We start from the raw sequence: 24588 nt of genomic DNA on the forward strand, positions 1-24588 counted from the left end.
AGAGTGAGAGATGGGGGATGCTGCAGATGCTTGGGTTTTCCCTACATACTGTAAAAAATAATAATAAAACACCAGGCTACCTTGAAATAGTTGCGAAACTGATGATACCGCACTTATACTTGGTATACATGCAGTTAGACAGTAGGGCCGGTCTAAAGCTATGAAATTACATTGTATAAAACTCTGTTCTTAATAAATGTACCTTTCTTTCTTAAACACAGAAATCTATATGGCATATTAACAGCTCTAGAGTGGCGCAACTGTCTAACTGCCTGCTTGAATTACAGTAGAACAAATATGTTTAATTTTATATTTATTTTATATCTGTTGCTGCGCTAATAAACTACTCACTGCATGGGTTGAAAGATGTACTCTTGAGAGGGTTATCCAGTTAAAGGTGTTAAAGTATTTATTCTAGAAGTAAAACACTGGTTGTTAGTTAGTGTCTGTAGCTCCAGAGATCATGATGATTATACATCATTTGGTTGAAAATCGTCCCATTCTAACACATAGCAGATACATTTTCCATTTCTTATTACTACAATTAATTAATTTTCACTGATTATTTTTTTCCATATCTGCACTATAAAATAAATAATAGTCTAATTCTAATATATCCGAATTTTTCCTAGCCATTTGTCCATGTTAATGTTTTTTTTTATATAATACGCCATGGTCATACTGTAGGATCAGCCATGCTTTAAATGGTATCACTGAAGCAAATAGGGTCTGGTTCAAAGGTCAGTGATAGTGGTGTTTGTTAGCCATAAGTTCTGTTGCTGCTCTAATAACTACTCATTTTATGGGTTAAAATATGCACTCTTGAGTGGGTTATCCAGTTAAAGGTGTTAAAGTCTTTATTATAGAAGTAAAACACTGGCTGTTAATGAGTCTCTGCAGCTCCAGAGATCCATCTAGCAGTTGAACAAGGAACTGCAGCTTCCTGTCACGCGACAATGAGTCTTGCACAGGGATGCTGTAATTCTTAACTTGCAAATATTTTTGATTATACATCATTTGGCTGAAAATCGTCCCACTCTAGCAGATCAATTGTCCATTGCTTATTACTACATATGATTGATATCCACTGATACCTTTTTCAGTATCCGCATTGTAAAATAAGTAATAGTCTAATTCTAATATATCAGAATTTTTCCTAGCCATTTGTCCATGTAAATGATTTTTTTTTAGATCAGCCATGCTTTATATGGTATCACTGAAGCAAATAGGGTCTGGTTCAAAGGTCCATAGTGATATTGGTGTTTGTTAGCTGTTAGCTGTACTGCTGCTTTGCTAATAACTACTCACTGTATGGATTGAAAGATGCACTCTTGAGAGGGTTATCCAGTTAAAGGGGTTAAAGTCTTTATTATAGAACTAAAACACTGGCTGTTAGTGAGTGTCTGTAGCTGTAAACCAGCTCCAGAGATCAATTTAGCGGTTGAACAAGGAACTACAGCTTTCTGTCACCAAAGAGCTGAAAATCATCCCATTACATTACATGGCATATATTTTTTTGTTTTCTTGTTTTTTTTAATCTCTTATCACTATATAGGATTGATATCCACTGATACCTTTTTTAATATCCGCATTGTAAAATAAGTAATAGTCTAATTCCATCAATACTAGCAAAATAATGAATATACCAGCATTTTGTCATCCCATTTTTCCACTTTCTCCAGAAATACTAATAGAAAAATGCTGTTTTTAATCAACTGCTATCTGTTGTATTTCCCTTGTTTTACACTCTCACACACTCTCACACATTTTAACGCATTCTTCTTACTCTTTTTCTCCTTCTTGCCGATGCTTTCTCACAGAAAATAAATGGCTTGGCGCTGAGAGAAGGTGCAGGACGCTTCAAAAACAGAGCAAAGAGCCAGAGAATGCTGAGGAGGAATGTGAACCCTCACTGATCTCAGTTTCTCTGTCTCTGAGAACACACACACTCACACACACACTCCCTACCCTCACTACAAACACTGCAATACCACCCAGATAACCATTACACTCCATTAACAGCCTGATGGAGTCCAACTTCACACAGCCTCAATATATACTTTACTTTTTTACATTAAGCCCATTAAATCCTACCATTGTATAAGAGATGATGTGAGCGGCCGATTTTTTTTTTCCGTCTTTCTCAGGACTGCAGATCCCATTTACAAAAGGAAAAATGTGTTTTCAATCGGAGAGCTGGAAAAGGAGGCCTTTCTCCTGTTTGACAGTTAATCTGGAGCAACGTGCTCTTTTCTACCTTCTATTTAATACAAGTTTTGATTAGTAGAACGTTTTCTGAAGCTTACAACTGATGTTCTTAGAGCGTTTTATTTGAGAGTTCCAAGTGGTTCAGCAGTCTGAAGCACTGCCACTACGGTCGCTGGTGAGATTGCTGGTTCGAATCCCATTCATGCAGCTTGCCATCAGCTGCCGGAGCCCCGAGAAAGCACAATTGGTCTTGCTCTCTCTCTGGGTGGGTACAGTAGATGGCGCTCTCTCTCCCCTCATCACTCCAAAGGGTGGTGTCGATGAGAACAAGACTGCATCTGTGAGCTGATGTATCGGAACCCAGTCGCTGCGCTTTCCTCCGAATGCGCTGTGATCATCAGCAGCAGTTCAAAAAGAGGTGGAGTCTGATTTCACATGTATCAGAGGAAGCATGTGCTAGTCTTTAACCTTCTGGTGTTGGGGAATCACTACTGATAGGGGGAGTCCTAATGAGTCAGTTGGGTAAGTGGCCTTGTAAATTGGGAAGAAATAAATTAAAAAAATTAACGTTTTATTTAATGTTTTTAAACACTTTTGTAACATCGCTGCAACATCACTTGTGTCAAAGATTTAATTTGTAGTTTTGGTGGGAAAGCTTCAATAATGTTATCTATTTTTGTGTCGCACATATTCAGAACGTTCCTGGAACATGATTTTTGTAATTTTACAGGATAACCTTCCTGGAACTTTTTTAAAATGTTGCACAAGTTATTATAACATTTTCTTTTAGGTAGGTTGATGGTTTAAGGTGTGAATCACATTTGTTGTCAAAAGGAAACAACTGACAGGAATGAACCTTGGTGGGTAGTTGCACCAAATGGTCATGGAGTGTTTTAAAATGCCAAATTAACCACCGTTGTTTTTTTTTTATTACAGGCACTTTGACAATGTCCTGCAACCAGTGGCCCTACCTTTTCTGAAAGCACACTCCAGTTCGATTTTTCAACAGGACAATGCTCATCCATATACTGTATTAATCACAAGAGCTTGCCTTGAAGACACTATATGATACTATGTCATAGCCAATCACAGTGCCAGATGCATCCCTGATTGAAAATGTGTGGGATGTAATTGAACGTGCTGTCAATACTTTCATTCACCACTACTAAAAAATGTACAGGCTGTATTAGGACTCCATTAGGAACTCTGACGCTGAGATGTCTGGAATGTTGCTTACACTTAACATGAGTTACACATGAGTTACACATCGTTGCTGTCCAATAAAATCAAGTATCTTCATTTTTTGAACACTGTGGACAAATTTCTTGATGAACAGACCAATAGAAATACTTAAAAATAACCTGAAATAAACTCAATGTACTTTGACTTTCATTGATAGTTTTAAAGATTTTTTCGTTCTCCTGTAAAGTTGCTGTTTTGGAGATACTTGTTTTTCAATGGATAGCGATGACATGCATCACACTCTATTTCTGGGTAGATAAATAAGTATGAGTTTTAATTTTAAATGACTTCTGGTAACCTTTATCTTCCTTCCAAATAGTATTGCAATCCAACAATACAATGCAACTATTATTTCTTTCATATTCAGTGTATTTATGAATAAATAATTGCTTTTTTCGCTATCATCCAACAGTCCTCTGGCATGTGTACAGGATTTAAGAATACATGCACCACAATAGGCGCCATGAGGGAATAAAGACCGCCTTTCTAGCTCCTCTCATGTAGCCGTCAGTGCAGCGCATTTTAATGAACTTTGATTTGGAGTGATCTTTTGTGAAATACAGAGCTCTTTGTGCTTTTTGGGGGGTTTCGATCCAACCAAAAAACATCCCACTGGGTTCCCATAGGGACTACAGTGGGAATTCAGATGACTATTTGACAGTTTTCTGCACAGAACACTGGAATAGCTGAATAGACGAGTCTAAACTGTATCTAACTAAGCTTTGGCTTGGACTGCAAGAGTTAGCTAACGCTGAAATTATACCAGAGTAACAATGATCAGTTTGCTGTGCGTTTTTTCTTTTGAGGACCATATATTGGTCAACATTCTTGTTTATTAGACTAGATTTCCTAGTCTAAACCTCAGGACACTGTGTATTTCTCTTCTGCTGCATCTAAATGGGCTTATTACAGCAGCCATGATGGTACATGATGTTCTCACGTTCCTCCAGCAGCTTTTACTCTGATCAGGAGCTGCACTGTAAAAGTCATGTGATGAGCTTTAATCAGAAACTAAATCTAAATCTGTTTATGTGCTTAGCCCTGATAATGATGCTGCTGCTGCTGCTGCTGATGATGATGAATGCTTATTATAATAAGTACTTATCATAATGATAATGAGGAAGAGCAGTAGAAATTTGATCTTTGTTTTCAATAGAATGAATGAAAGGTTAAATAATACAGCAAACAAAATGTAAGATATTCTACTTAAATCACCCTTTATTAACTGTAATGGGATAAAAGTACAAAACTTACATCTCTGACATCTGCTTACTTGTCACAGATGGTAGGGACAGATCCCTCCCTCAGAAGAAGTCTGCTGGCTAGTGCTGCTGTGCACTGCATGTGATTCTCAATCAGCAGATAAAATCTATCTTCTATTTTATAAGAATTCCTATATGTTCATGTACTTACAGAATAATTGCCTTACATTTGAATACACCTGAATTTGAGTGTGGTTTAGAAAGCACACACATATCCCACATGTCAGTGCAGCATTGTGGCAAATCAGTATAAAATAGTTTTACATTTACTTCCATTTAGAGATAAAAAAGAGTGATTCCTTTTCCTGTTAAGATATAATAAAAATAATCCTTTACTTGCAAATAAGAATAAATACGATTTTTTTTATTTGAGTATTTGTGTGATATACAATATATAGGAATATTTTATGTAGCAAATAAAATACAGAGTGAATGCACTTTATACTAAACACTTATCGAATACTCTCTCTCTCTCTCTCTCTCTCTCTGTTTTTCTCTCTCTCTATCTCTCCCACATTTACTGTGCTGTGTAGGCGGAAATGCTTCCTTCTGTGGTGATGCACTCCACTACTGACCCTACACACACACACACACACCCTACAGCTCTAATCCTGTAAAAATAGTCTCGTCTCTCCCCTGTTGAAATGAGCTCGCTCAAACTCTGAGCATTTACACACACACACACACACACACACACACACACACACACACACACACACACACACACACACACACCACATGTGAGAAACTATGCTATTTCAAAGCCAATGCCTGAGTTTCATTCCAAATCCTTTCCTCAATACTTGAGTAATAATCTTTCGTCACTAATGATTTAAACAAGCCAGACAGACTCGTATCCCCCCCCCCCCCCCCCCCCAAGACCTGGCCTCTGTGGTGCCCTTTATACAGGGGTTGGACAATGAAACTGAAACACCTGTCATTTTAGTGTGAGAGGGATTATGGCTAAATTGGAGCAGCCTAGTGGACTATCTTCATTAATTGCACATTGCACCAGTAAGAGCACAGTGTGAAGGTTCAATTAGCAGAGTAAGAGCACAGTTCTGCACAAAATATTGCAATGCACACAACATTATAGGTGACATACCAGAGTTCAAAAGAGGACAAATTGTTGGTGCACGTCTTGCTGGAGCATCTGTGACCAAGACAGCAAGTCTTTGTGAGGCATCAAGAGCCACGGTATCCAGGGTAATGTCAGCATACCACCAAGAAGGACCAACCGCATCCAACAGGATTAACTGTGGACGCTGTAAGAGGAAGCTGTCTAAAAGGAATGTTCGGGTGCTAAACTGGATTGTATCCAAAACACATAAAACCACGGCTGATCAAATCACGGCAGAATTCAATGTGCACCTCAACTCTCCTTTTTCCACCAGAACTGTCCGTCACCACAATAAATTATTGTGATCTAAAACCAGGTGTTTCAGTTTCATTGTCCAACCCCTGTATTTTTCCTATAGTAAAATGATAAACTTTTTTTTTCTTCCCCTCTTTTTTATTGGGTTCTCAGTATAGTACAGCTGTATTTTTCCACTGAAGAACAAAAAAGCACTGTATAGATCTGCTCTGAGTGAAACTCATCATGACCCCACAGACCGAGATCAAAAGCCAACAGCCGGCAAGTGGAAGCGGATCATCCCTCCAGAGCGCCGTCATCACACTGACCACTATTCCAGAACCGGTCAGCAAACTGCCCATTCCACACACTTCTCCAGATCTACAGCAGCTCTGCTGACTGAACTCCAGCTTTAATCCCTGACTGACTAGAGTATTTGCAGCTATTACACTCAACATCACCACGAGCGAGAGAGAGAGAGAGAGAGAGAGAGAGGGGGGGGGGGGTGTAAGAAATGCCAAGGAAGGAAGATAGAAAAAGAAAAAATATGGGAAAAGGGGAAGAGAAAGAGAGAAAGTGAAATAATAAGGGGTGAGAGAGGAGAAAGACAGAGAGTATGAGACACTAACATTTAGGATAGAAACATTGCACAGTGGAAAAACGACAAAAAGGAGAAAAGCATGAAGAATGGGGGAGAGAGGTGGAGAAAGACGGAGACCAGGTAAGTGGAGAGTAAGTGACATGGAGAGAGAAGAGGAGAAAAAGAAAGAAAAAGAGTGGGAGAGAGAGAGAGAGATAGAGAAAGACAAAAATATTGAGGATGGGAGAGAGAAAGAGTGAGGAAAAGAGAGAGGAAAAATGGGAGAGAGAACGGGAAGAAGAGAAAGGGAGGGAGACAAGTTGAAAAAGATACAGAGAAGAGAGACTGGATGGAGAAGACAGCAAGAGAAAGAAAGTGGGGAAAGGGAGAGAAAGAGATTAAACGAGATAGACATGAATAGTGAGAAATAGTAAGAGTGAAATTGGAAGGTGTAGAGAATAAGATGTAGTTTAGGAAAGAGAGAGAGAGAGTGAGAGAACGACAGAATTAGATATAAAGATATGGGGACTCTACACACACTGCAGTCCAGCTGCTGGTTATCTGTGTCTCAGTTTCTTCATTCACCAACTCAAGGCCTCCAAACAGGAAATACATCCTCTCCTAACAATTTTATTCTCTCCCTCTCTTTCTTTCTCTCTCTCTCTCTCTCTCACTCTCTCTCTGTATTTCTCTCTATCTTTATTTGTTTTAAATTATGTTCCACCTAACAATTATTAAAACACATTGAAACACAGATCCATAAAAATCCAACTGTAGTTACAGACAGAAAAATAGGAATGAATTTTCCTCTATATGGATCACTGCAATGCTCCCGACACTCGAATGGTAAAGACAAATGCATGCCTCTTTCCCCATCACACCTAGAGAGAGCATAGAAAACTGTGCTCTCTCGGAGTCTGGCTGCTGATGGCGAGGAGCATGACCCGGTATTTCCGGAAGATCCTCGGATTATGGTGGCAGCTGCTTTGTTTGCTGGACCACTCAGAGCCCATATTAGCTGAAATGTGGGGGAAAAAATGGGTTTATGTAAATTTATTAGCTACACCATTTTCTTCCCAAAAAGCAGCTTAGCAAATTAACCCGCCCAATCTCTTGGACTCCGCCTACCATGTGCAATGCCCCTGCAACATGGTATAACTCTGCTATACTCTACTATAGGCATGGTTAACAAGCCAAGTTTTTACTCATATATTCTAAATTTCAGGTTTCTACTGCTGGTTAAAATAGAGGCCAGAACAGATAGGTATTGCATAAAAGAGAGAAAGAGAGAGAGAGAGAGAGAGAGAGAGAGAGAGAGAAAGAGAGAGAGAGAGAAGAGGTGGTTCTGGCTGTATATTTCAGCTATAGATTGAGAGAGAATGGCTGTGAAAGTGAATGTGTGGGCGTAACATTTTTTACAGCCTTTTATTACTTTATCTATAGTCGTGGTTGTCTCTCTTGTGACAGTTTAAACTCTATTTCATTAAAAATGGGATATTGGTATCAGTGGGTGTCAGTATTCAGAACAGTCCACCAACCAGTGGATGCAACAGTCACACTGCAGGATGTACGATATCAAATTAAATCATGTTGCAATGAATTGATCCTTGACACAAGAAGTAGATACACAGCGCTGTCTCTGTGTCTGTGTGAGTGACAGGCTGCTTCTGCCTGAGAAGCACGAGGGGGAGGTAGGAATAAACACAAGGTAACCGCATAGCCTTCATCCACATGGTTGGGCACGTGCTTGTAAACGTGAGCACATGTTGAAAGCTGTGCTCCTCAGTTCAGCACAGTTTTGCAGTGCAGATATTTCCAGTTACAGCTGAATTCATGCTTTTAATCCCAGAAAAAAATGCTCCTATTAATCTTTAAAAAGCCATTTAAATGTCTGATTAAAGGGCTGATTACTGTTGTTTTGCTATTTTCCTCAGGTTTTGAGAGCTCGGCATTGACTCATCTCTTGATCGGTCCGAACATGAGACAGCGTGTGAGTGAGGGCGGGGCTGATGACATCACGGGCCATGCATTGTTTAATATTGTGATATATATCGTGTATATACATCGCAATGTAAATTTTTTTTCCAATATCGCGCAGCCCTAGTAGGAGTGTGTAATTATTGAGAGTGGAGGACACTGAGTGATTAAACACAGTGTTTAAAAACTCCAGCAGCACTGCTGCACTATTTGATCCACTCATACCAGGAATATATATAATATTTATAATACTGTATCTTGGTCGTGCATGTTTTACAAACTATTAGCATTTCACTGCGTGTAAAGTCAGTTTTCTGCAATGTTAAGTATTCACATCACGTCAGACTCCAAGATGACAGATGCCCAGCGTGTGAGTCTAGTTCTGCCCTGGAGCTACAAGCTTAATGTAGCTAACAAGGCTAATGAAGCTCATACTTCACCAATTAGCAACATGCAAAATTCAGGTCTACATCATTACACGCCTGCCTCAAACCATGTGGAGCTGTTCAGTAATCTCTTGCAGATTTGCTCATAGGGATTCTGGTGCTGCACAACACAGACTTATCATTAAATGTGGACGAAAGTTTGTACACCTGTCACATTTTTGAAAATATTTTAGTATATCTTTTTTTATGGAATAACACTGAAGATATGATGCTAAGTAGTCAGTGTACATCTTCTATACAGAGTACATTTGCTGTGTCCTCAAAACAACTCAACACAGCCATTAATGTCTAAACCACTGGCAACAAAAGTGAGTACAAACGTGAAAATGGCCAAATTGTGCCCAATTAGCCGTATTCCCTCCCCAGTATCATGTGACTCATTAGTGTTACATGGTCTCAGGTGTTAATGGGAAGCAGACCCATTAAATTCTGAGTTATCTCTCTCATGCTTTCTCATCCTGGTTACTGTTAGTTCAACATGGCACCTCATGGCAAAGAACTCTCTGAGGATAAAAAAAAAAAAAACTTCTTGTATTTTTTAAAATATCTTAGTTAGGGGTGTGCCATATCACATCATATATGCAATAATAAAATAGATTATTATTTTTTTTGTTGTAGTAGTGTATTTTTGAAATTATTTTTTCAGTGTTTTGTCATATCATGTCAAGAGTATCGTAATCACGAAAAAAAAAAAAAAATATTGTGATATTATTTTCGAGCCATATTGCCGACCTTTAACAGGTGTGTAATTTTTTTTATTGTTACTTTTGGAAATGTTACTTTTAACGCTTTCATAAGCCATAAGGTAAGCAGCCATTTTTTTTAGCTAGCTGGGAATGTTAAGAGAGAAATGTTCTAATAACTTCGATGCAAACCATTATTAATTCACATGTTTGAGAACGTTCTCTAAACATATATTTTTGTAATGTTATAGGAGAACCTACATGAAACATTTTTAAAAATCTTCTTAAAACTGCTGAGAAAAACTAAGAGTCTATTCATTTATGGGTAGGGCTAGGTTTTAGAGGTGAGGGATGAAATGGAATTGAGCCATTGAGCCTAAATACAACCTAAATAAACTTGTAGATAGGGGTGTCGAAAATATGTCATGGTCTCAAGCATCGAAGTGGACATTCTCATCTTCTTAAAGAAAAACTTGAAAATATAAAAATAACAGTTGTTTAGTCTAGCCTCAAATATGTTAATAGTTTTGGTACCTTAAGGAGCATCTTTCTCTCAGATAAAGTTAATAATATATCTTTATTAAAGAAAAAAAAACTCGTCATTTTCAAGGACCAAGTCTTATTTTTCATGTTTAACTGTTATAGTAGGATAGAGTTCAGTTTGTTAAGGCTCTATTTGTTCTATTATTTTGTACATGTCTGTTCCTGTATTTTTTATTATTTATTTATGTTATGTTGCACATTGCTGTTTTAATAGTGCACACTGCTGCTACCCAAAAAAGCCACTAGATTGCATTACATATATATCTTAATTAAATTATTTAAATTTGACCATTAGTGCCTAATGTGGTGTATTACAGATCACTTGTATCACTTTGCATCAATTATATCAAGCCCACCTTTTGAAATAAGATACTGTAAATTTGATGAATCAAACCAATGACTGACCATAGACTAATCTAAAACTGCCATAGGCCTCTCTGCTGTAAAAAAATAAAAAAAAATAAAATTGAGAATCGAATCGAATCGTGACCCTAAAATCAGAAATAATTGAGGATTTAGAGAATCGTGACACCCCTACTTGTAGACATAGTTTACATTATTTCTGGTAAGCTCTAGTGTGTGTGTATGTGTGTGTGTGTGTGGATGTGTGTGTGTGTATCTCTGCAGTAGTCCATTATTTCAGTCCCCTGAGCCACGTGTGCACACACACTCAAACTCCAAGCCAAGCGGGAATCACTGAGGTAACCGTAGGCAACGGTCGATAGGGCACCAAGTGGGTACGGCTGGGATAAGCTTCTTCTGTGTAGCCTGAGTGTGTGTGTGTGTGTGTGTGTGTTCACTGAAAGCGGAAAGATCTCAATGTGTACCTAATGTACTGTGTGTGTGTGTGTGTGTGTGTGTCAGTAGTGAGTTTTGGAAAGCTCACTACCCCCACCCCCCTCAAGGCAAAGCTGATATATTCCTTCGCTGTAGAAAAACATTTTTAACCTGCAACTTTTCTACATGCAACATCAAACGATTAGGTGGGAGCAGCTGAAGGCTGGAGGCAATATCAGGAGGTCAATGGAACACACACACACTCACACACACATGCACAAAATATATGGACAAAAGTATTGGGACACCTGCTTGTTGCTCATTGATTCTTAGGGCCCTGTCTTACACAATGCACGAGATGCATTGTGATGCTCATTGCTTTCTTACACCCCGCTAACAGTCTATTTTCACGCCTTCCATACAGCTCTAGAAAAAAATAAGAGACCACTTAAAAATAATGAGTTCCTTTGATTTAACTAAATTGAAAAACTCTGGAATATAATCAGGAGGGAGATGGATGATCACAAGCCATCAAACCAAACTGAACTGCTTGAATTTGTGCACCACGAGTAAAGACATAAAGTTATCCAAAAGCAGTGTGTAAGACTGGTGGAGGAGAACATGATGCCAAGATGCATGAAAACTGTGATTAAAAACCATATGAGATCTTATTTTATTATTTTTTGTTTTTTTAAGACTTTTCTGATTTTCTGCAAATTAATGCACTAAATTAGAATATTTTTATTTGGAACTTGGGAGAAATGTTGTCTGTCGTTTATAGAATAAAACAACAACAAAGGACTCTGTGGCCGTGGCCTAAGCTTTTGTTCTTAATGGCTTTATTTTTTCCCCTTACATTACTTTTACTTTTATACTTTAAGTAGTTTTGAAACCAAGTAAAGGTTTTACACTTTTACTTATAAAATAAAAAGCTTGATTAGATGCTTCAAGTGTTTTAAACCCTATGATCTATACTACTACATAATTAATGTGAACACATTTATCAATATATGCGACAGGCACAGCAGTGCTGCTGGAGTTTTTAAACACCAACAAGGTGAATGGAGGATAATAATAATAAAGTATGCAGAGAAAACAGATACAGGACTACAGTCTGTAATTATTATAGAACAACGTGCATTAAACCTTATATATTACTGTGCAGTATATATATATATATATATATATATATATATATATATGTGTGTGTGTGTGTGTGTGTGCATATATAAGGATATAAGGACAATAAGCACATCTCTATTGTCTGAACAGCTCCATTTCAGTACAGCCATCCATTTGCATCCTAATAATGTGTTCTACCTTCCACTCAGTTACTCACATCCTCCCACACACACAGACTCCACTCACAGCCAACACGCTCTCAGACACTCTCCGTCTCATCCTGTCTCATCCTGTCTCCTGCTGTCCTGTAATATTCTGGCAGAGCTGTGTGGAGCAGTGTGAACAGAGAGGGTGTGGGTAATACATTATTGCCTAATAAATTGGCAAATCAAATAAATGCACTTATTATAAAAACTGTATTATTATAATAAATTTCATGTATTACAATAAAGTACATGTAATTTTACTAGGTATTGTACAAAATATTGATATAGTAATATACAGCTCCGGAAAAAAAGATGCAAGAATTGCTTGCATTTTTGCACCAGGAGTAAAGGCATAAAGTTATCCAAAAGCAGTGTGTAAGACTGGTGGAGGAGAACATGCCAAGATGCATGATTTCTGTGATTAAAAACCACCAGGGTTATTTGTCAGTGTAACGATTATTAATTACATTTCCTGACTGTTTTAGGCTAAATGCAAAAACAGAAAATTTGATGTAAAAACTAATTATTTCATTTTATATGTAGTGCAGTGTACAAGAAATATTTTTTCATTTTTTTTTTTCAATTTTAGTTTTTTCCTCTCTGCCCCTCACAATCAGAATTTCAGGAAGAAAAATGTCTTTATTTTTACATTTTTTGATTTTTGCATTCTGCAAGTTGGATTATACCATCAGATTTGTGTTACAATACAAAAAAATGGGAAAATTGGAAAATTGAGAGAAGATTCAAATTTTAAGATTTTAATTTTTCTCAAAATTTTGTTTGTGAAAGGCTGAAACAAAAAAAAAATAGATAATTGAAGAAAATGGATAAAAACACATTCCTTCTATACTACACATTCACTATACTGAATGAAAAAATAATAATAAGAATAGTAATAAATAATAATAATAAATAATATTTATGTTTTATACCCAGTTTTGTATTTTCTAATTTAGCTTGATATGGTCAAAATATTAAACTGCTAAACGTTACACTGAACGTTATTGTAACGTAATTGCATTTATTTAAAGACTGTCCACAAACATCTGGACACGTTGTGTGAGGCTGTTTGAGATGCTGAGAGATGCATCCTGTTCTACAGACAAACGTCTGGACTGCTGACTGTTTTCTGTCCCTGCAGCCAGAGTGGATATCCTGTCCGTCTGTCTTCACACACACACACACACACACACACACACACACACACACACACTAATGCTTAGTTTTAGGTTCGTTTTATTACTTTTAGTTTAGTTTCAGTTTTTTTTTTTTTTCAAATTTCGGGTTATTTGTGAGGTGCATGATTCAAAAAGAGATATTGTGTTATAAAAACTCAACAACAAAAAAAAATAAATAAATATTCAGTTATCGTTAAACAACCAACTGTCCAAAAAACTGCAAAATATAAAAGTGCAAAATGTATGTAATACCGCTGCTTAAAATAGCCAATAGATTAGAACACATATGAACATGAAAATAAAAACCTATCCATTAGACACACACACATCACACAAGGCAGGAAAACATAAATAAACTCAGAAACACAAACAAACATGAAAATGAAGCGTATTCTACATATAATTTCAGTTTTTTTATAAACACTCAATACAGTTTTAGTTAGTTACCTTTTTTTCTTTTAATTAATGTTTTTTTCACTTTCAGTTTTCGATATTTTGTTAGTTTTAGTTAACGATAATAACTTTGACACAGACACACACACACTTTAAAATGCACAGCTATGAATGTATAAACTGTAACAAGAGCCAGGTACAGTCAGGTGTGTAAGAGTGTGTGTGTGTGTGTGTGTGTGCAGATGCACAAAGCAGCATTTAGGAAACACTATCTTGCAATCTTTGCCTGCCTTACCCAGTATGTGTTTGTGTATATGTGTTTGTGTGTGTGTGTGTGTGTGTGACAGAGAGAGAGAGTATGTCAGCCTTTTCAGCTCACACACACACACACACACACACACACCCCTCAAGGTCATAGTGTTCTCCGGTGCCCCAATCATTCAGCTCCCCCGCCCCGCCCTTATTCTCATCGTCCTCTCTCTGCCTCCACTGCAGAGCAGCATGCTCATATGCATACACACACATGCACACACACACACACACACACACACACACATGCACACACAGTGCACTGCAGTGCAGTAAGTTATACAGGGTGCACTGTGATCAATACCCTGCAGGCACATTAGTGCATCATGCTGACGTATGATATAACACATGTACACATATTCTCTCCTGCAGCTCTGAAAAAAATAAGAGACCACTTAAAAATAAGGAGATTTTTGAGTTTACCAAATTAAAAAACCTCTGGAATATAATCAAGAGGAAGATGGATGATCACAAGCCATCAATCCACCAAACTGAACTGCTTGAATTTTTTGCACCAGGAGTAAAGCAGCATAAAGTTATTCAAAAGCAGTGTGTAAGACTGGTGGAGGAGAACATGCCAAGATGCATGAAAACTGTGATTTATGCAAACAAATCATGACAAGGCGAAGCCAAATTGTACACTGATTGGCCGAACACATTCTTTGGACCAATCACAGACATAGCAAACTTCATTCACATCCCCAGTGGGGAGGATTTGAATATAGCAGAGAGGCTATAGCAACTGTTTCTGCTTTTTCTGATGTATATGATGCATTTGTGCCCAAAAACAGGGGCAATTTGGAGGAAAATGAAGTGTGAAGGAAGTTAAAGAAGGGCTATATAGGTAGATTGCCATCTGCCATGCGAGTGGAGACTGTCAGCCCTGTCTAAAATGGCATATATTCCCTACTTATCGCACTATGTATGAATTAACAAATGTTTAATTATTAAATAGTCATTAGATGTTAAATTAGGTGTTATCTAAACTATTCATGAGCTTTAGATCAGACGTATTGTGCACTGTCTGAGTGGAGCTTCTGCCATATCTGGTCTGATTAAGTGCACTACATACAGAGGATGAAGGAAGTTATTTAAAACAGTGCCATTGTTCTCATTAAAAAAATAAATGAATAACAAGTAATTGTGACTTATACATATAGGGGGCTGATTTGGTGTGTGTGGGGAATTTTAGTGGGTTAGTCTAGAAACAAGTTCAGGGCTGAATTTAGTTCCCAGTCCAGGTATTCGACAAATTTAGTCTGGTTTAATAGAGTGTAACAGATTCCCGTTGGATTTCTTTTATCACTGTTTATAAATAAGGGTTATTCTACAGTTACAGTAGATACAGAATCACCAGCATTGTAATCTGTTCCCATACTGCTCCCCATTTTCACAACACTTAACTAATCACCTCACAATTTATACAGGTGTGGATATAATAATGATTACAGACAGTAGTTCTGTATCTGTTTCTCTGTATACTTCATTAAGTTGGCTTGGAAAAGCCAACTTATTGTTCTTTGTAATCTTCTTATTCTACTTATTATTATTCTCGCCACGTTTTTCTATACGCTACTCCTCCCACAGCTTTCAACCTACAACCATGAAACTTCAGAGCAACTTAGGTTGCTTGTGCTTTTTGGAGCGATACATCACACGGTTTTCGTAAAAACTTCGTAAATGTACGACTTTTTTCCCATAGACAATGAATTGGGAGAATTTTGAACGCCCATGTTTTTCACAATTTTTGAGATACAAAGACGAAAATCGAAAGTCATATAGAACTTATCGTGTTCTTTCCGAAAATATGCTTTACGCAGCTTCAGCCACACACCACACACTCCACACACCACACACACACACTACACACCCCACACCACACACTCCACACACCCACAACACACTCTCACACACACCCCACATTCCCCACACTACACACACCACACAACAGAACTCACACCCCACACTACACTACACACACTCCACACCACACGCTCACCCCACTACACACACTCACACACCAACACACCCAACACTACGCACACACCACACATACCCCACACCCTCCACACCACACATACCCCACACCACACACACTCCACACCACACCCCACGGACAGACACCACACCCACACACTTCACACCACACACACTGAACACCCCATACACAGTCCACACCTCACATACCACACACACTACACACCCCACACACACTCTACACACCACACCACATCACACACAATCCACACCACACATACCCCACACCACTCAAACCACACCACACATCCACACCACACCCTACACACTCTAGCAACCACCTTAGCAACCACCTGGAAAACGTTAGCAACTGCCTAGCAACAGCTTAGCAACCACTTTAGAAATGACAGCAACTGCCTAGCAACCACTTAGTAACCACATGGAATACGTTAGCAACTGCCTAACAACCACTTAGCAACCACTTTACAAATGATAGCAACTGCCTAGCAACCACGTAGAAAACGTTAGCAACTGCCTAGCAACCACTCAGCAACCACTTTAGGAATGATAGCAACTGCCTAGCAACCACTTACCAAACACTTTAGAAATGATAGCAACTGCCTAGCAACCACTTAGCAAACACTTTAGAAATGATAGCAACTGCCTAGCAACCAGTTAGCAACACCTTAGCAACCACCTAGAAAACATTGGCAACTGCCTAGCAACCAGTTAGCAACCACATTGAATACGTTAGCAACTGCCTAACAACCACTTAGCAACCACTTTAGAAATGATAGCAACTGCCTAGCAACCACTTAGCAACCACTTAGCAACCACATCTAAAACGTTAGCAATTGCCTAGCAACCACTTTAGAAATGATAGCAACTGCCTAGCAACCACTTAGCCACCACATGGAAAACGTTAGCAACTGCCTAGCAACCACTTAGCAACCACTTTAGAAATGATAGCAACTGCCTAGCAACCAGTTACCAACACCTTAGCAACCACATGGAAAACGTTAGCAACTGCCTAGCAACCACTTAGCAACCACTTTAGAAATTATAGCAACTGCCTAGCAACCACTTAGCAACCACTTTATAAATGATAGCAACTGCCTAGCAACCACTTAGCAACCACATGGAAAACCACATGTGTTAACAGCCACTAGGAAAACGTTAGCAACTGCCGAGCAACCACTTAGCAACCACTTTAGAAATGATAGCAACTGCCTAGCAACCACTTAGCAACCACCTGGAAAACGTTATCAACTGCATAGCAACCACTTAGCAACCATTCTAGAAATGATAGCAACTGCCTAGCAACCACTTAGCAACAGCTTAGCAACCACCTGGAAAATGTTAGCAACTGCCTAGCAACCACTTAGTAACCACCTGGAATACATTAGCAACTTCCTAGCAACCACTTAGCAACCACTTTAGAAATTATAGCAACTGCCTAGCAACCAGTTAGTAACACCTTAGCAACCACCAGGAAAACGTTAGAAACTGCCTAGCAACAGCTTAGCAACCACTTTAGAAATGAAAGCAACTGCCTAGCAACCACTTAGCAACCACTTAGCAACCACTTTAGAAACCATAGCAACTGCCTAGCAACCACTTAGCAACACCTTAACAACCACTAGGAAAACATTAGCAACTGCTTAGCCACCACTTTAGAAATTATATCAACTGCCTAGCAACCACTTAGCAACAACCTGGAATACGTTAGCAACTGCCTAGCAACCAGTTAGCTACACCTTAGCAACCACCTGGAAAACGTTATCAACTGCATAGCAACCACTTAGCAACCACTCTAGAAATGCTAGCAACTGCCTAGCAACCAAACAGCAACAGCTTAGCAACCACCTGAAAAACGTTAGCAACTGCCTAGCAACCACTTAGCAATGATGTGGAATATGTTAGCAACTGCCTAGCAACCACCTAGCAATCACGTGGAATATGTTAGCAACTGCCTAGCAACCACTTAGCAACCAATTTAGAAATGATCGTAACTGCTTAGCAACCACTTAGCAACACCTTAGCAACCAACTGGAAAATGTTAGCAACTGCCTAGCAACAGCTTAGCAACCACTTTAGAAATGACAGCAACTGCCTAGCAACCACTTAGTAACCACGTGGAATATGTTAGCAACTGCCTAGCAACCACTTTAGAAATGATAGAAACTGCCTAGCAACCACTAAGCAACCACTTAGCAACCACATGGAAAACGTAAGCAACTGCCTAGCAACCACTTTAGAAACACCTTAGCAACCGCATAGCAACACCTTAGCAACCACATAGCAACCACCTAGCAACACCTTAGCAACCACCCCAGATACCATAGCAACACCTTAGCAACCGCATAGCAACACCTTAGCAACCACATAGCAACCACCTAGCAACACCTTAGCAACCACCCCAGATACCATAGCAACACCTTAGCAACCACCTAGCAACCACCTAGCAACACCCTAGCAACCACCTAGCAACACCTTAGCAACCACCCCAGATACCATAGCAACACCTTAGCAACCACCTAGCAACACCCTAGCAACCACCTAGCAACATCTTAGCAACCACCCCAGATACCATAGCAACACCTTAGCAACAACCTAGCAACACCCTAGTAACCACCTAGCAACCACCTGGTATATGTTAGCAATTGCCTAGCAACCAGTTAGCAACAGCTTAGCAACCACCTGGAAAACATTAGCAACTGCCTAGCAACAGCTTAGCAACCACTTCAGAAATGATAGCAACCGCCTAGCAACACATTAGCAATCAAAAGTTTAACCAAAAGTTTTACGATTTCAGCATTTAAACAAGCGTTTTTAGATTTCAGCGTTTAACCAAACGTTTTTAGATTTCAGCGTTTAATCAAACGTTTTTAGATTTCAGCGTTTAATCAAACGTTATTAGATTTCAGCGTTTAATCAAATGTTTTTAGATTTCAGCGTTTTTGGCATTTAGCGTTTAGCCAAAAGTTAACAGCATATCAATGACTCTTCACACTCTTCAGACGGAAAAAGCTTAGCAACCATTTTAACTTTTTAACGTTATTAGTGTTCTTTTCCAAGCCAACCTAAAGTTCGTTCACGAACTTTACCTTTTCTAGTTATTATTATCCTCTTTTCACAGAAAACCACCACAGAGCAGCTATAATAATAATAATAATAATTATTATTATTATTATTATTATTATTATTATTATTATTATTATTTGGGTGGTGGGTGGTCATTATTCTCAGCACTGCAGTGATTAGTTGTGCTGCTGGTACAGTGAGTGGATCAGACACAGCAGCAGTGCTGCTGGAGTTCTTAAACAGTGTGGGCACTCTTACCTACGGCTGCTCCACACTGTAGATAAAGTAAAATTAGAGACAGAAGCTCTGAATCTGGTTCTTCATCAGTGGTCACAGAACACTGTTGGTGGACTAGGACTGAGGTGTTTAAGAACTCCAGCAGCACTGCTGTATCTGGCAGAGCTAATCTTCTGCTCCCTTAATTAATTAAGATGGTTTATGCTGAGGGATAAGTCTGGATATTAGCTTTATCACACAGGTTATACACAAACACACACACACACACACACACACACACACACACACACATATAAACACACACACACACACATAAACACACACACACATGCACACACATATACTCACAAACATACATAAACACACACACTGGCTAGGTTCAGGGCTCATATGGGCTCATGCTGTGTCAGACACACACACACACACACACACACACACTCACAAACATACACCCCCACCCACCCCCCCCCCCACACACACACATAAACATCCCACCAAATACACCTCTTTAAACTAACTTTCTATACACAGATAACTTGGTACCGCTTTAAAATAAGACTACCTTTATAAAGGGTGTATAAATGATTTACAATTAGTTTATTAATGGTTACTAATTAGGTTGTTAAAATCAGTAATAATCAGTTATAACACATACATAGAAAGTGCAACAATATAGATGGCTGTGGGTTCACTATTTGGCAAACAACAGGTCATTGTTGACCTTTTTACATATGTGTTATAACTGATTATTAATGATTTTTAAGGCATTTACAACCTAATTAGTAACCATTAATAAACTAATTAAAAACAATGTATAAACCCTTTATAAAGGTAGTCTTATTTTAAAGTTGTATCGATAACTTTAATCATACACACTCATACACTGTATATATACACTCTCAGTCACACACACACACACACACAGTTCAGTCTGTATACGGGGCAGCGCTGGATTAAGAGCTTGTGCTGTAATCAGTGTGTTAAACCACTGATACGCAATCCGACTACACACTCACATGTAAAGTGTTGACCCGAGTCACATTAGCCTGCTCTACAGACTGTATATACACAATGGCTTGCAAAAGTATTCACACCCCTCGCATTTGTTTTACATTTTGTCCCCTTACAACCACAAACTTGTAAATGTATTTTAGTAAGATTTTAAGTAGCACATAACTGCAACTCAAATAAAAATCTGAAACGCGTGATGTGGAAAAGTATTCAGATCCCTTCACTCTGAAATCCATAAAAAAATCTAGTGCAATCAATACCTTGAGAGAGAGAGATCAGCTATATATAAATATATACATGTACACTGTATGGACAAAAGTATTGGGATCTCATCCCATCCACAAGTATTGGATGGAGCACCATCATTCCAGAGAACACAGTTCCTCCACTACTCTAAAAGCTTCAACGCTACAGAGCATAAAAGCTGTTTTTTTTTTACATTTTGTATATCTATTTATCTATTATTGATTTGATTAAACATTTAATGATTAATGGTAAATTCATACATTTATATTTTGTATGTATTTTTTATGTATTTTCAGATTTAAGTTTTAGATTTTATAGAAATCACAGATTTTCTACTAGATTTTTCATCTTTGGCCTAAATATGTATTTCTGAGGATTTGTTTTTAAATAAGAAAAAAATGTGTCTTTTTCTGTTTTTAGTTGTACAGCAACTGTGAGCACAGCATACATAAAGCACCTTTATAATTATACCTTTAAATAAATACATTTGATTACATAAATATGCTACATTTAATTCAAATATACAATATCATGCAGATTCAATATAATTATACCAGCTCTTAAGCCCTTATACTCTTGCCCATGCCTGGCATTAGGCATGGTGTCATGTGTTATGTCATCTGGCATAGATTAATGTTTATCTACTGCAGATGGTCCTATTGTACTGGCACAACTTCTCTCTAAGAACTAGACGAGCTGTGTGTTTGTGGGTGCATTTGCACATCTGTTTCAGCAATCTGCGCAACTTATAGTAGCTGAATAACCCATTCATTAGAAGGAATGTAAAGCAACATTAGAAAATACTGATATATCGAAGTATCAGAAAATTGTATCTATATTATGAAACACAGTATTAATTTGTTTATTAGTGTAGATGTAAAGATTGGTGTCAGTCAGACAGGGGTTCATTTTGTGTTGTGTTTAAGCCCCGCCCACTAGGTGGCAGTGTTGCACTCTGTCTGATTGGATTGGATGAAAAGTCTAGTTTACTTTTATTCAGATTCAATAGTGTTTTTATACTTTAAGTTCGTATTGCTGAGATCTTGCCAAGATAAAGCCCTGTACATAACACATACTCTATATATTTATACACAAATATACAAATATAAATACAAACAGGTGTGGGAATCATAGGGCACCTTATGATATGATATTATCATGATATATTGCCCACAATGCTGTTGTTCTACTGTTATATACTCGATATATCACAAGACAATTCTGTATGATACTTTTAACAGCATCTGAGTTACTAAGGAGGATTAAAATACTCCTAAATAAGCAAATACCAGGAATTATGGATTTATTGGTGTCAGTTTCAAATAATTTGAAACCAAAAGCAAGAACTTTAGAACGTTTAATTGGGGGGCGAGTCTTAAAGAGCCATCAAACCAAGCTGAACTAAAAGCTGCTTTAATTTTTTTGCACCACCAGTAGTGGCATAAAGTTATCCAAAAGCAGTGTGTAAGGCTGGTGGAGGAGAACATGATGCCAAGATGCATGAAAACTGTGATTAAAAAACAGGATTATTCCACCAAATATTGATTTCTGAGCTCTTAAAACTTTATAAATATAAACTTGGTTCTTTTGCATTATTTGAGGTCTGAATAAAATGTTGTTCGTAGTTTATAGAATAAAACAACAATGTTCATTTTACTCAAACATAAACCTATAAATAGCAAAATCAGAGAAATTGATTTAGAAACTGAAGTGGTCTCTTAATTTTTTTTTTCAGAGCTGTCTTAGATGCCATGCATCAGTTATCAGTTATATCGCAAATTAAAAAAAAATCATACAATATATCATAATATTGATATATTGAACCACCGCTACACACAAAGTTGGTCCACCTGTAAAGTTATCTACTTCTGTGCAGCATCATGACATACAGCTACTCCTACCTATAGACATGCGTGGACACATGGGCCAACCCCACACACACACACACACACACACACAGATTAACACAGCACAGCAGCCCCAGCAGCATCACCCCACTGCAGTGGAGCCTCTCCCCGCCCCTCTGCAGCACTCTTACCTTTGTGACAGTCATGCAGAGACTGGGTGAGAGTTCCCGGCGCTGTCCCCGGAATCTGCACTGAGTGGATCTGAGTGTGAGAGTGTGTGAGAGGAGAGTGAGAGTGTGTGTGTGTGTGTGTATGGTGTGTGTGTGTGTGAGTGCTCTACAGCCTCTTGAGCAGCAGAGTGAGCAGTAGATGCAGAGAGAGAGAGAGAGAGAGAGAGAGAGTGGGTGGGTGAGAGAGGAATGGGGCGGGATCTGCTGCTGCTCTGCTGTCTGGATGGGATGGGAAGGAGCCTATCAGGTGCTCTGGCTCTACACTAAAGCACTGCAGTCACTAAACACACACACACACACACACACACACACACACACACACACACACACTCCTCTTCATCACTCTCTGTCTTTATGCATATCTCTCCTTCTTTCTCTCTGTCTTCCTCCTCTTCTTCCACTCTTTATCCCTCTCTAATTTATTTCTAAACTCTTCTTTCTTTCTTTCTTTCTTTCTTTCTTTCTTTCTTTCTTTCTTTCTTTCTTGCATCGGTCTGTTTTCTTCTCATACACTATTTATGCCACCTCTTTTTCACTTTCTTCCCCTCTTCTTCTCTTTTCTTTTTCTGTAATATGTGTTCTCTCGCTCTCGCCTTCCCTTTCTCTTTTCTTTTCCTCTCTTATACTGTTTACCTACCCCTCTCTCTCTGTCCATCTTTTCTCTCTCTTCTTTTCTCCCTTACATTATATGAAGGAGGCACTATTATCCCTCCTTCATTTCTTTCTTTCTTTTATTTTTCTCTCATACACTATTTATTCTAATCCCTTTTTGCTTTTCTCCTCTTTTTTCTCTTTTCTTTTTCTGTAATATGTTTTCTCTCGCTCTCGCCTTCCCTTTCTCTTCTCTTTACCTCTCTTACACTGTTGACCCCTCCTCTCTCTGTCCATCTTTTCTCTCTCTTCTTTTCTCTCTTACACTGTTTACCCCATCTCTCTCTCTCCTTCCTTTCCTCTTATCCTTTCCTCTCTTATGTTTACCCCATCTCTCTCTCCATATTTTCCTCTCCTCTCTTTCTCAGACTATTATCCCTCCTTCATATCTTTCTTTCTTTTATTGTTCTCTCGTACACTATTTATTCTAGTCCCTTTTTGCTTTTCTCCTCTTTTTTTTCTTTTTTCTTTTTCTATAATAATTATTCTCTCTCTCCTTCCCTTTCTCTTCTCTTTTCCTCTCTTACACTGTTTACCCTATCACACTCTCTTTATATTTTCCTCTCCTCTCTTTCTCAGACTATTATCCCTACATCACAGCTTTCTTTCTTTCTTTCTTTGTTACTTACTTTCTTTCTATTTTTTTCTCATACACTATTTATTATCATCTCTTTTTCTCTTTTCTTCATCTATGGTATTTAATCTCTTATTTCTCCATCTTTCCTTCCCGTTCTCTTCACTTTTCCTCTCTTACATTGTTTACCCCATCTCTCTCTCTCTCTCTCTATTTTCTTTCTCTATTTTTCTTACACATTTTTTTATGATTATTATTATTATTATTATTATTATTATTATTATTATTATTATTATTATTATTAATTTCACTCTCTCCCTTTTTCACCAGTTCACTTATTTTTCCTCTCCTCCCTCAGACTTTTCACATCTTTGTTTGTTTGCTTCTTTGTTTGTTTCTTTGTTTCTTTCTTTCTTTCACTATTTATCTCTCTATTTCCCTTCTCTCTCTT

General features: G+C 38.2%; 1 protein-coding gene across 1 annotated transcript in view; it reads right to left on the minus strand.

Annotated features, from left to right (window-relative positions):
• Positions 1 to 23054, minus strand: part of coro2ba (coronin, actin binding protein, 2Ba) — a 102510-nt gene extending 79456 nt beyond the window's left edge. Inside the window, exon 1 of the mRNA XM_049470975.1 lies at positions 22874 to 23054. Within this exon, the coding sequence (XP_049326932.1) occupies positions 22874 to 22888 (15 nt within the window). The 5' untranslated portion in view covers positions 22889 to 23054. The remainder of the gene's footprint in view (positions 1 to 22873) is intronic.
• Between the last annotated feature and the right edge of the window lie 1534 nt (positions 23055 to 24588).

This window comes from Astyanax mexicanus, chromosome 23 (genome assembly GCF_023375975.1).
Source record: "Astyanax mexicanus isolate ESR-SI-001 chromosome 23, AstMex3_surface, whole genome shotgun sequence".
NCBI lineage: Eukaryota > Metazoa > Chordata > Actinopteri > Characiformes > Acestrorhamphidae > Astyanax > Astyanax mexicanus.